This window comes from Daphnia pulicaria, chromosome 10 (genome assembly GCF_021234035.1).
Source record: "Daphnia pulicaria isolate SC F1-1A chromosome 10, SC_F0-13Bv2, whole genome shotgun sequence".
NCBI lineage: Eukaryota > Metazoa > Arthropoda > Branchiopoda > Diplostraca > Daphniidae > Daphnia > Daphnia pulicaria.
This window is the reverse complement of record NC_060922.1, coordinates 6,289,157-6,302,924: the sequence shown is the minus strand read 5'-3', so window position 1 is coordinate 6,302,924 and position 13,768 is coordinate 6,289,157. Positions and strand designations below refer to the sequence as shown.

Here is a 13,768-nt window from a genome sequence, read left to right as displayed (position 1 = left end):
CTGGAGTGGAAGCCGAAGCCTGAAGGGTTTTTTTTTAGGAGGAGGATTAGTGTCGGTGTTTTTCAACAGATGGCGAGATTGGTTCATGATGTTCTTGGGCCATTCAAGTCAAGCGAACATAAAGTTAAATGATCTATAATGTCTATAATGCGACTTTGGTTTTGGATTGATTCTTACTTCTTAGTTTTTACTTAGTGAGTCATTCGTCAATTCGTCATACGTAATTGTTTTGTCTCATTGACTCATGTCTCATTGAGCAGAGGTGATTAAAAAACTTAAAGTTAGCTCAAAGAGTAGATCGAAGTAATTTATGTATTTTTATGTCTATGTTTAGTCATGTTGTTGTGGTTAGGGCAGACGAGCCATGAAACTAGTTCTATGGCTCTGGCTTCTGGTTATGGCTGTGGTTATGGTAATTCCTGGTAATTCTTTGAAAATTTGAATTTGAATTTTGTTGAAAATAAGCTTAATTTATTAAAGCCGTGTCAGTTAACTGTTAGAATTCAACCACAAGAAAAAGAATTGCCAAAAGTACCTATCATGTTTCATGGTTTCATACCTAGTTCAACAGCTGTTTAAAAGTAATTTTAAGCATGTCTACTCTAGTCGTCTAGTTTATGATTGATTTTTTTTCAGCTACAGGAATTGGCACAGGAATTATCCAGCTGCTTATGCAACTTATTGGAAGACTATAAACCATAAGTTCTCCATCATGTTTATCACATTGATCTATTTGCCAACAAACAGTGCCTGAAGAGTTAATCCTGAGAATTGGCACAAAAATTGTCATTATTACCATTCAGCAGTTCTTCACTTTTCAGTTCAGAACACTAAAAGGCATAAATTTAATTATACTAAGAAGAAAAATTAATAAATTAAAATACAATTAATCTACTTTTCCTTTCAGGGTGTTCTGTTTCGACTGTTTGGAAATCGTGATCGGAACTAAAAAAAAGTCTACGACCGACATTGGCGCGAATCCTGGTTCATTGGCAAATAATTATTAACACTATATATTTTACATTCATTCCCCATCCAAATGTTCTTCATCATCGAGTGAAGAAAAAGGGGAGAATGCCAAATCGGTGCAAGACTGGATACTAAAAAGCTTCATCCCATCGTAAACGAGCAGCCGAATCGGTGAACGAGGTGTTAGAAGAAAAAACAGCTCGTGTCGAGCTAGGCATAGAACTAATCCTAATTACATCTGCCACTCCTGAATCCTGATGCCACCGTCTAAAAAAATCGTGTGACTACCAACGTCAACTAACAAATCACAATTTCTACTCCATCGTTGATCAGCGAAAGAGAAGAGGAAAAGTCGTTGACAAAATCGTTGACAAAACCCAGGCAACGACCAGGGTCAACCACGGCACCACGCAATTAAAGAAAATTTACCATTCACACCACGCAAGGTAAAGAAAACTTCCCGGGTAAAATACGTCCTCTTCATTCGTGTTGCTAAGCAGTGGAGCAGTGTTATTGTAAGTAGGCCTATTGACTTTTTTTTAAATTCGAAATTCAGGGACCAAGTGTGATGCACTGATGCTGTTGAAGCACACTCGGGCTAGGTATTTTAATTTGAACTAATCCTTAAGTCCTTTATGAAAAGGTTACTTGTCGTCCGTACTCCGTAGATTTAATGTAATGTAATTTTTTTATTTTCCAAACTTTTATAGGTCATATGCTATATTGATTTTTTTAGCCGGAGAGGGGTGGCAGGTAATAACCCGACAGGGTGAGACGTCTCGCGGAGACCATGTTGCAGACCATGTTGGTCTGAGGAAACGTGAAAGTCGTGCAGCCAACCGTCAACTATTTTGTTCAAACTGATTGCCATCGAAATTATACAAGTAACAACTTACATTAGCTTTATTACAGATTACAGAAACATATTCTTCTCATGTTTTATTATGATTCATCTTAATTATCAGCTGTTTGTATTGGAATTGCTAGATCACCAACCCCCGCATAGACCAATCTCTCATTTCATCTTCTCGAGATAAGATTGGATAACTGATCGGAGGTTTCATGTGTAAGTTCACTTATCAGTGATCATGTTACTGAACTTTTTCCGTTGCAGTCTTATATGTATTTAAAGTAATGATCTCCACTTACGTCTATCTAATGTTTAAAAGTTTTTAATTATTTTTTAGATCATAGTTGTCAAGCACATTGATGACACAAATTATAAACAAGGTGACTTATTATTTTTTTAATTTACAGGTTTTAAATTGGAGGTTTCTAAATTGGCATGACAGACTTTATGAGAAGTCATGTCCTTTCAAGAAAGTCAACAAAATCTCTTGTGTTTTTCGCTGCTACTCTTGAATCTCCCTTTTTACTTTCTTAAGCGGGCCATCCTTATTTGAGGTATTGCTTATTCTGTCGCTACAATCTTGTTTTAATATTATTGCCATCCAAATAAATGTTCATTCTCCTTACAGAGTAATCCTTCGCTACTTGTCATGGGCTTCATTCACTGGTGGAAACAACGAGAGAATGCTGCAATCCAAGACTGATAAATTATTTAATCGTTTGATTAAATTACAAGTGCATATCTGGGCTCCCTTCTTTCCTGTGGCCCCGTTTCCCTAACTAACCACTAACCGACACCCGCCGGTGGTCACTCACCCGCTGTGAAACCAGGAGGAGGGGAGGGCTCTGGTCGAACGGGGACTTGGAAGGCACATGATCCGATGAAAACTTTTGGAGGGTCATGAGTCTAATCCGGAAGCCTAGTATAACTACATCTCCCCGGAAAAACTTGCCTCGTACTTCTCTCTTCTTCTCGGTCCAGATACTTATCTCTGGGGGCCGTAGACATGTCCTATAACAGCATGTGCGAGTTAAACAAAGCAACCCACTACCCAATGAAACAAAAAGCCATGGTTTATTATTTGCGGAAATCTCCGTCAGTCAAGTTACAAATTTTTCTAATTCAACAACTCGCGTAGAATTTTGCATCTAGTCTTTAGTGCAAATCGCGATTCCATGTGTTTGGTAGTTAAGAAAATGGTTGTTTAAAAAACAAGCAATGGGGTGTTCTGAGTAGCCAAAAAAAACTCACCATTGTTTGTTTTTTAAACAACCATCTTCATAACTACCAAACACATAGGATCGCTATTTCCACCAGTAGACTAGATGCAAAATTCGACAGAAGTTGATGAGTTTGAAAAACTTGTAACTTTACTGACGCTGATTTCCGCAAAACTAAACCATCGCTTTTTGTTTCATTGCCGCAGCTTAACTCTACAGAAGAAAAACTTCTTGAACCGAACGCTCTGTTAATTGAATTTTTTGGAACATTTTAAAAATAAAATAAAAAACTGGTTTATATAACATATTTATCTTTATTAATTACAGATATTGCATGGTTAAGGTTTAATATTGGTTTTTAGGGTTAAGGGTTTAATTTTACGGGTTAGTAGGTGTATGTTTTCGGGGTTTTAAGCATTGGAAGGTATATGTTTGTGGGGTTTGGAGATTAATTGGTAGGGCAACATTTGTAGGGTTATAGATTAACTGAATTTTTGTCCAAACTTGAAATATCCTCCCTCCAACATCCTCCACTTTCCTTTCCCAATCCCGGAAACATGTTTATTATTTGTTGACATATTTGACATCGACATTCTGAACTTATTAACGGTAAAGTGTAAACTGCATAGTCACGATGACAATTCAACAAAATAATGATGCAATTTCTGTAACACGACACCAAGGAACGGCCAAGAACTTGATGTAGGAAGATCTTTCACCAGCATAGGCTGAAACAACGTGCCACATCGGACAGCAACTACGCGAACATAAACGATAAACCTGGAACCATAATGAAATGAATTAATCTTCATTCTTCAGCATCAATGGAAATGCTGTCTGAAAAGACAAATTAATGACACTTTATGTGGTTTTAGTTAAACCAAATATTCTGAAAACAATGTCTGATAGCTATTGTTCAAACCAAAACAAAATGTGTGATTTAAACTACAAAAAAGAAAAGGAAGCTAAAACTTAAACTGGATGTCAATTCTGCTTTTAAAAAAATCAATTACTATCAAGCAGTGAATTCTCATGCGACGATAACAAAAATGACACAAGTATAGCTAAACATTGAAAATTCTCAATGTTAGATTGTCAGTTAGCAAGCTTTTTGAATCAGCCAAACAATTAGAAGGTTGATTGAAATAATTACTTCAGTTGTTCATGTTTCTTCATTTGACGAAACACACAGCAGTACAGGTAGCAAGAGGAACATCCTTTACCAGCTGTCTGCATTAAATCCATGTGTTGATTCCAATGGATGAAGTCGGGTCCAGTGGATGATCAGTATCGAAGAAAATACCCTGTAAGCAGAATGAACATTTATTTTGATAACAATAATTTTCAATAAGATTTTAGCGCCAGAAAGCAATACCTCAATTAAGAGGGCCTATTTAAGGAAGTAAAAAGGGAGATTCACAGGTAGCAGCCAACAGGTTTTCAAACAAGGGACCTTGTTGACTGTGTAGTCATCGTCCTATTTCTTCAAACGACATGACTTCTCATAAAGTCTGGTATCCAAATTTAGAAACATGTAATTTAAACCCTGCAAATATATAAAAAAAGAAAGTCATCTTGTTTATAATTTGTTGTTAATGTGCTTGACATCTCACTTTGTTTATAATTTGTTATCAATATGCTTGATGACTATGATCTAAAAGATTAATTAAACAGTTATTAGTATACACTCCACATAGTGATTTAACATATTAAACTTGAGTGCAAATTAACACTTTTAACACTCACAAGACTTGAAAAGCACACTTTAATTAGCTTCAGCCTAGACTGACACATTGAGAACACTTCAGGATGACATCACCGCTACACTGCTTGCAGCAGCTGCAGCTCAACTTGAACTCCCTTTTCACAGGGTGGCTGCAACGAAACCATCTGCATGACAGCAATGAAGCTCAGAATTTTTTGTGATCTCAAATTATTTGATAGACAAGCAAATGGATCTCCCACCTGAACATAAACCAATAAAATATATTGCATTATTGCAGGAAAATTAATCAACAATTTTAAATTTACATTAATTGCTATGAAGTATGAATTACGGAAATCTACAGGCAGCAAGACGCTCGAGGGCACGACATTTTTTAGAAATGTACAGGCACTTAAGATACGAGAAAATTTTCCCATTAAATGCTTACATGCTAAATCACCTGTGAATTTTACACATCAAAATTTTACATTAAATATCCCTATGATAAAAAAAAGAAATATACCTTTTCATTTTCACTTTTTCAGCATGGGAAACGTCACGATAATCATTCAACATTCAACACTCATTTCGGCTGCGTCTGTTAGAATTAGAAACAACATAGCGCTATCTGGTGGACATCATTTTAGCCACCTAGCGACAGGCAATTGGATTGTTTGCTTGCAGACAGCACGCAACACCTCAACTTGAATTCGTCACGTCTTTCACTAACTGGCACGAACTGAATCAAGCGGAGATGAAGACTAGATTATTCCCGCAGCTTCCCCTATGAACCATCAAACAAATTATTAAGTTAACTATTTCAGACTTTCCTTCACTTTTGCAACATAAAATCTATAATATTAACAGAAAGTATTGGGGGGGGGGGGTCAAGACAAAAAATAAAACTTACAATTTTTTGAAAAAAAAAATAATTTTCCTGCCTGTGGCTGCAAGGCAGGAGCAACAGTTATCTGCATATTAAAATCGTTGGAGTTCTAATGTCGGACATGAAAATAATTAAAACAATTATTGGAGTTCTATTGTCGGGTATTGGAGGTCTATTGTCGGGTATTAATAATATCTAAAAAGAAGTTCTACTGTCGTTGGAGTTCTACTGTCGCAAGCAAAGAAATGTTTAAAAATTATTTAAAATATTAGGGTTCTATTGTCGGTGGAGTTCTTCTGTCTTTGGAGTTCTACGGTCGCCATACCGAGTTTACTACTTGGAACTTGATTTTTATATCTTAAAAGTAGTTGGGAGAGAAGTTGGCGTTTTATTCCATAAACACAAAAAAATTACGAAGAAATATGCAACATGAAGAAAAAAATCTGATTCTGCCAGATTTCGCCATCTAAATGTTCAATGCAAATAGTGTTGCGCCTTCCTTCAACAACGTTAACCAATTAGCATTGCAGTTAGCGTTACCATAAAACGTTTTTCGTGAAACACAACGCAAACAGATTGCCATAGCTCTTGTCGGGATCTTGGTATAATCACGCAAACAAAAAAAAACAATCTATTTCTCTTAAGGCAACAAAAGATAAAGTCTAATTAACTGTAAGTTTTTATATCACTATTTTTACCTGACTTACTAAATAAATCAAGATAAAAGGTTGAATTTTGATTCATTAGTATTGTATTGAACTGATCAGAAATTTTTTTTTTAAGATAGACAAGCTCAAAAAATAAACCAAACATTTCCCAAACATCTCCTCAAGTGTAGCGCGTCATCCTACTCCGGTCCTTCCTGATTCCATCAGTCACCCCCGTCACTTAAAGATCCTTTCCTGTACGTTTCTGATGAGACTTTTTCTTTTGATGACGATGCTTCTTGTCGGGTTTGGCAGCCGGTTCTGCGGGAGTGCTAACTGGGGTCCTGTTTCTCCCGAAGCCGACCACCGATCCAACACCCGACAACACCGACCTACCGGCGGACAGCACAGTCGAACCTATTCCCACCACAGCGCGTCTTAGTAGTCCAGGGCGGACGAGTTCCTCGGGCTTTTCGAGATGCTCTTCATAGTGTTGCGGTCTAGGCAATTGACTGTCAGAATGACGCCGTTTCTTGACGTGTCGCCTCCTTAACTTCGGGATACCAGCGGCTTTCGTTTCCAACCGAGATTCAATTGTCCGAGTAGAAGGCAAAATCTCAACAGCCTCTCGTATTGGATCCAGATCGGCCTCTGGGTTTGGTGCAATTTCATTTTCATCCGGTACTGCTGCTACAGTCACAATTTCCTTTGTTATCTTTTGGACATGGGGTGCTTCCGGAACGGACGGCAATTCAACATCCTCATCAACTAAGACCTCGTCCTGGACATCCAACTTCTTTTCATCCGGTTTTTCTTCAGAATCGTTTCCTGCGATAGATTTCTCATCCGGTTCCTGTTTGTGATGCGAAATTAGATCGATCACCGAGTGCCACATTCGGCTTGCCAATCCGGGATGGTCAGGTAAGACATCATTGTTGGTTTTGTTTTTGTTGTTCTTCCGTTTCTTTTCGTGTCGCCGCCTTATCTTTCGGGTACTAGCGGCTTCCGTCTCCAACCGAGATTCAACTGTTCGAGTGAATGGAAAAATCTTATCAGCCTCTCGTATTGGATTTAGTACGTCTGGATTTGATGCTATCTCATTTTCATCCGGTACTGGTACAGTCTCCATCTTCTTTGCTTCCGATTGGACATGGAAGGCTTCCGGAACTAACTGCATTAAAGCATCCAGGCTTAATTTGTCTGAGGTATCTACTTCCGATGCTTCATGGGGATCCTCATGAACCTCGACCTCGCCCTGGACATCTGACTTCTTCACATCCGGTTTTCCTTCATCGTCGTTTCCTGCAATCGATTTCTCATCCGGTTCCGGTTTCTTAGAATGCCAAATCGGATCAACCATTGAATGCCACATTCGGTTTGCCAATCCGGGATGGTCGGGTAAGTCAGCGTTGTGGACATCTTCTTCTCCGGGTCCAATTTTCTTCAGGGAACGAGACGGAGTCATCTCATCTTTCTGGGCATCCACTTGTTGAAGAATTGTCTTTTCAGTCAACTCAAACTCCTGCAGCTCAGCCTTTTCAGCCGGATCCAAATGTTTCACGATTTTTTCATTTCTGACAGGAAGGCGTTTTTGGGCCGCTACAGGGATCGACTGTTTGTAAGTGGTGGGAGGAGCAGGTTTGGCTCGGAATTGCTTGCTCATGACGTGGTCCAAAGATTTCTTCTTGTCGGGTAAAGGAACTGTTTCAGTGGATGCTTCATTGTGCGGGTGCAAAATCGGGTCGATCATCGAGTGCCACATTCGGTTTACAAGTCCGGGAGCGTTGACTTTCTTGGCAACTTCAGTCTTGCTTATCTTGGGAGTCGAGAGAACAGGGTTGGCTTTGAAAGGCTTCAAATCTGTCCCGCCCGTCTTCTTAGCGTCTGCCAGTTCAGGTTTCTTGGCCATTACAGTCTTGCTTTTCTTAGGAGTCTGGTAAGGCAGGTTATAGTGACTGCTGGGAACAGGGTTGGCTTTGAATGGTTTCGGTTTCAAATCTGTCCCGTCAGTCTTTTTGCGAGCCCGAAGGGCGAAGCTAATAATCGCATACGCAGAAAAAAAAAAGCCATGTCACTTTGTCTGTATGTATGTATGTATGTATGTATGTATGTAACGCTCCATAGCTCGGGCTTTTTACGACACATTTCAGACTTTTTGGTCTTAAAAATTACACAAAAAATATGCGGTGCGACCAGAACAAAAATAATTTCATTTACTTAATTAGTTCTCCTGTAATTAATGAAAAACTGTTAAAATAATTGCTTAACGACTAAAGACATCTGGCGGTGGCGACTACAACTTTTTCACCTTAGGTTTAAATTTCACTTTCCACTACATATGTAAGTGTCATTTATTTAACGTGTTAAGTTTAAAATTCATCCTTCTCGTCGGATAATTTTTATTGAAATATATTCGTAATGGATGGTTAAACATGAGTAAAATAATTTTACGAATATATTCCGCCCAATCAAATCACCACCAGATGTCCGTAGTATCGCCGTGATGACGCAATCTTTGATGTCCCATCCATGACGCAACAACCAGATTTGCATTTATGTTTTGCAGTTATTTGACTAAAAGATGGTTATTTTTAAATTCAATTATTGAACTTTATGTGTAAAAATTGGAAAATAAGAGTTAAGCAAACTAAACGTTAATAACTTGCAAGGATATTGAACTTTGACAGAAAAATACCGTTTTAAGACCAAAAAGTCTGTGAAGAAAAGTGTGAACTGTGAATAAGTCCGAGTTAACAATAGGCCCTGAATTTTTCATTTAAGACAGTTTTCAACTGGCTTACGATTATCCCTTCGCGGCGAGCTGATAAGCTTGCTTTTCTATCTTTAATAGCGATTGTCAATTCAGGTTTCGGGGAAAAAGTCCAATCACGTGGATGGATCTTTTTGTCCAAATGAGTTGGTAATGGACGGATAGTCTGGGAATTGGGAATGGCGGCCGTGATTGAGGTCGAGCCAAATCCTTGAAAACGGAATCCAACTTTGGGCATTTGTGGGGCCCCATCAGCCATGGTGGAATTAGCTGGTACTATTTTGATTTTATCCGGATTCAAAGTCGTTGGTTTGGTCGCATTGACTGTTGGTTTAGCCAATTTGACCGGTCTCCTATTGTCAATGGTGGATTTGACCAAAGGAAATTCTTTCTTAGCTCCAGGGAGTTTTCGAATTGGTTGAGTATTCATTCCCGTTTTTTGAGTTCGTATTCGTAGGTTAGTACAGAACGTATGATTGAGGTAGGTGGAGAGCCCCTACTTATAACCTAGCCATCCCAAAATGGCATCGGCGAACCCCTGTCGCCACTGGTTTTGCTAAATTTTTTAATCAATTGTTTAACGAAAATCGTTTTAAATTAGAAAATATCAACAATTACTATTTTAGAAACAATGTTCAATCATATTTAAAAGAATTAATCTATTCAAGCTTAATTTTTATCTAAAATTAGTTTTCATTGTTCGGGGAAATTCGAGGAAACAAGAATAAACGACTAGTTAGAACCGGTTATAGTTGCTAGTTAGAACCGGCTAGAACTGGAATCGTATTTAAGTATTTAATAATTAAGTTTAAATTGATAAATTCTTTTTAAATATGAATGAACATTGTTGTAAATAATTAAGTGTTGATATTATCTAATTTAAAAATTTTTTCGTTTAACAATTAATTAAATAGTTCAGCAAAATCAGTGGCGATAGGGGTTTGCTGAAGCAGTATTGCCCAAATTCGTTTTCTGCAAAGTCGCATGAAAAATTATTCTGCAGGGATGATGAACCGGTATTAGCCAGCACCAGCAAAATTATCCAAAAACGAAGCGACATGGATGGCCGTGAATTCCTAAAAAATTAATAATGATTAATTAAATGCCCAAAAAGTTAAATTGATGATTTAAGTAGACATGCGAGATGATTCTCGTGAAAACTTACCTTTTTGGTTTTCACTTAAAGGACGTCTGGGCCACTGTTTGCCAGCGAATACAATCGTGTAGTGAGTAAACAGCATACTATAACTGAGTTACATATTCAGATCTGTATAAAGTGCATACTGCATAGGCATACCCTACAAACACGTCAGAGCATTGGTATAAAAGTTAAGGGGAACGGTTACCTTTAGCTTAGGTGACTTTTAGATTTCCTAAAGGATGGATATAAATGAAAAAGACAACAAAAAATACATTTACACTGCCCTTGGATTCTCAAGTACATTCTGTATTACCGAATTCGTGGTGGATATTGTTATTCTTATGATTCTCATGTTTTTATCATTCAATTTGTACACTAATTATACTCGATCAGTCGAATATTATAGCTTTTTATTCTGAAACGATTGTGGACTATACATTCAATCGCTTTCGGCTGTGTTGGAAATGCCCAAGAAAGACCATAACGCCCTGTAAAATGTGTCAACCCGGAGTGTTGCGCAGACTGTGTCATTAACCCCGCAGATGTTTGTATACTTCAATACAATTCCAGTTCTAACTAGCATTGACAACCGGATAAGATATACGGTAGCCAAACATGGGATGGTTACTGATAACATCTGCGCGTAACTAGCACTAGAACTTCAAAGCAACCCGTTGCTATACAATTCGATACAATTGACAACTGTGAACCAGTTGTTGAAGAAGTATGACGATCGCGACTAATTGTATCAAATTGTATGGCATGCAGAACTGCAGATACATACAGGTATATATAAAAGAGGAGCAAGCACCCCACTTGTTATGCTACCGCTGTATATGTACCCTATTGAGCAACAGACAGCATTTATACATTCCATTTGTATACTCGTTATTACACAGTAACGGACTGTTACATATTTAAAAACATCCGAAAAAAAGACATGAACTGGGAATTAAGGATGGTAAGTCGATTTTGTTGTGAGTATTTGTATTGTTATTCTTATATTAGGCATATAGAAGTTGCTAAGTTAAGGGGAAAGGAAACAAAACAACTTTTATACCGCGCTTGGATTCTCAAGTATAATCTGTCCAAGCAAATTCGTGGTGGACCTTTTTTTTTTTATAAAGGATTCGCCAAGACGAATGTTAACTGCCTGGTGGACATTGTTATTCTTATTATTCTCATTATGTTTTTGTTATTCAATTCATACTAATTATACTCGAACAGTCGATATTAAGCTTTTGATTTTCAATTAATTGTTAAATTCACATCTGTGTTGTAAATCCAAGCCCAAGAAAGACCATAATAACCTGATAAATGTGTCAAACCGAAAAATTTTGCAGACTGTTTCGTTGAATTATTAGCAGATGTTTTTATACGTAGCGATTCTAGTTTTAACTAGCATTGCAAACCGGATATGACATAGGTAAAATTTGTACCGCGATTAAGAAAGAAAATAAAGAAAAATAAAGAAATCAACCGCGACCGCGATCTTCAAATGGAATCGCAATCGCTACCAAGTTTGATTTTTTTTTGGTCTGTTGATCGGGACCGGAATCGCGGTAAAAAAAAATAAAATCCATCACAACACTGACACTTCTAAAAAAATATTGTTTTAATCTGATACACTGATAGTATTGATTTCCTTTTGGCAGATTTTGGTCACTCTTTTGGCTCCCGCCGTATCAGCCGCACCGCCGGTCAATTCGGCCGTCCTGTATGCCCATGAAATTGCTGCCCCGGCCTACGCCGCTGTCACGGTCCTTTACCCGTCTGTCCTACCCTACGCGGGCTACGCTGTCCCTGAGCCCGTCCAGGTTGCCGTTCAACCCAAGATCACTTACGATTTCCCCGCTCCAATAGCAAAATCAGCCCCAACACCAGTTAAAGTAGAATACGACATTCTAGGACCGATTGCTGCCCCAGCACAAGCCCCAGTCATCCGGGTTGCTGCACCAGTCAAGGTCGAGTACATTTTGCCTCCACGCATATCTGCTCCAGCTCCGGTTGCAGCTCCCGTTGCCCTGCCGGCTGCCGGCTACGACTTCCTTGCTCGCGTCATTTAAAACTTCAACTTTATTAGCTAAATAATGGCAGCTTTTCCGAGAGTGGTTCAGATTGTTCAATCATATTTAAACGAATAAAATTATTTAAAATATCATATGATCGTATTTTCCCTATAACGCTATGTAATTATGGGATTCCGGGTATCGGATTGACTCCGGATTGATGTCTGAAAATGCGTCATATTGCACAAGTCTAATGCTGTAATACAGTAACGATCGATGAAAACTTGAAATTAAAAAATTTGCGGGAACCTAATCAAATCAAGTATCACTGAACAATTTTGGTTTAATTACGATACTATTATCCCAACAAAAATTAAATGAATTAAAAACAAGCCAAAAAGATTAAAAATGAAATACATCGGGAAAATTGATTTGCACACTCGAGCAGAACCACCAAAGTCTATATAAGCTTCGCTATAGCTTGTGCAATTCCAAATGTCGTTGCTCGATCTCTTTCAACTTCAAAACAAACTCACTGTCCGAAAAATGTCGCCTTACTTCACTTTCTTCAGAAAATTAACCATTCGCTCGAAAGACTTCAGCATTTACTGCAAACCAGATGCGCATCACGGAGCCATCCTCAAAATCACCCAAGCGACTGCTGGAGCACCTGGTGGTAAAATGGTAGTTAACAAAATCTACGCCAATCTCGATGTCGCCACTGAACTTTGCGAACGGCTGAACGCGCTGGAACACCTTTACCGAGAATCCCACCCTCTTCCGCGCAATGGCCGGCTTCACTTTGAGGAAATTGTTGAACAAGACTCGACTTACAAATTGGATTTCAGCGTCAAAGAATACCGGCAAAACTTGGAGATGACGCAGAGCAAAAAGATTCTGACTCGAGGGCCGTGCGACAGCATTAATATTCCGGATGTCGGGGAATTCCGCCGCGAACTACTCCAGCTGGTGGAAGAGTTGTCGAACAATTACTTGACACTCAAGATCGAAACGGCCGATAATACCGGATTCTCCAAAGTGATTCGAGGTAATCGAGTGGCCGTCATTTATTGCCCGGTTCGCCCGTGGCCCTGGACTCGTTCGTATCCGACAGAAGTGCTTCTCTTTGACCCGATTTTGGTGGAGCTGATCCTATTCGATCGTGACGTCAAAAAGATACGCGAGCATTGCGATCGCACCTATCCGGACTTGATGGTGGAAGCTTACGTCGACATGAACTACGATCACAACGAATGGAACATCTTTTACGAAAACCTGAAAATCCGCTGGATCCGTCGCGGTCGACAGTTCCGCATCAACGAACACCTCGGAACTCTTTCCCTGAAGCACGAGGATCACTGGTACACCGCCTGATACCAAACAAAAATCTCCTAAACTAAAATTTCTGTCCTGATTGATCAAGATTTGATTCTGATAATAAACATTTCATTAAAAAAAAAGATAACTCGTTTTTATTCCTGTAGCATACGACTACCTCTTGTTTTTTGAAGTAACAAAAAAATGAAGTGCTGCCAGTGCAGGACTGCAAGTCCCTCTTAGTCATAAAATTA

General features: G+C 38.7%; 1 protein-coding gene and 2 long non-coding RNA genes across 7 annotated transcripts; 2 read left to right on the top strand and 1 right to left on the bottom strand.

The window, feature by feature from the left end:
• The first annotated feature begins 911 nt into the window (after nucleotides 1–911).
• Nucleotides 912–2,590, top strand: LOC124314963. 2 transcript variants are annotated; one of them, XR_006911434.1, is made up of 6 exons: nucleotides 912–1,415; nucleotides 1,526–1,571; nucleotides 1,680–1,853; nucleotides 1,957–2,035; nucleotides 2,227–2,373; nucleotides 2,448–2,590. It is a non-coding gene; the product is annotated as an uncharacterized LOC124314963 (long non-coding RNA). The 2 variants fall into 2 exon arrangements; XR_006911435.1 differs by having other exon boundaries at nucleotides 1,935–2,035.
• Nucleotides 2,591–3,490: 900 nt separating this feature from the next.
• Nucleotides 3,491–5,364, bottom strand: LOC124314927. 4 transcript variants are annotated; one of them, XR_006911357.1, is made up of 7 exons: nucleotides 5,268–5,356; nucleotides 5,071–5,204; nucleotides 4,786–5,004; nucleotides 4,653–4,693; nucleotides 4,415–4,585; nucleotides 4,193–4,343; nucleotides 3,491–3,819 (listed from the first exon to the last, which is right to left on the bottom strand). It is a non-coding gene; the product is annotated as an uncharacterized LOC124314927 (long non-coding RNA). The 4 variants fall into 4 exon arrangements; XR_006911356.1 differs by having other exon boundaries at nucleotides 4,415–4,693; XR_006911358.1 differs by lacking the exon at nucleotides 5,071–5,204 and having other exon boundaries at nucleotides 4,415–4,693; nucleotides 5,268–5,364.
• A 5,574-nt stretch (nucleotides 5,365–10,938) lies between these two features.
• On the top strand, nucleotides 10,939–12,468 carry LOC124314873 (cyclin-dependent kinase inhibitor 1C-like). Its single transcript, XM_046780287.1, has 2 exons — nucleotides 10,939–11,149; nucleotides 11,844–12,468. The coding sequence occupies exons 1-2, from the start codon at nucleotides 11,129–11,131 to the stop codon at nucleotides 12,252–12,254; spliced, it is 432 nt and encodes a 143-aa protein (XP_046636243.1). The 5' UTR covers nucleotides 10,939–11,128; the 3' UTR covers nucleotides 12,255–12,468.
• The last annotated feature ends 1,300 nt before the right edge of the window (nucleotides 12,469–13,768 follow it).

Excerpts from the sequence above, each read along its gene's own strand:
- LOC124314873 (XM_046780287.1), top strand. The coding sequence starts at position 11,129 with ATGAACTGGGAATTAAGGATG. Across the intron at positions 11,150-11,843 it reads TGAACTGGGAATTAAGGATG|ATTTTGGTCACTCTTTTGGC; the intron begins GTAAGTCGATTT and ends TCCTTTTGGCAG.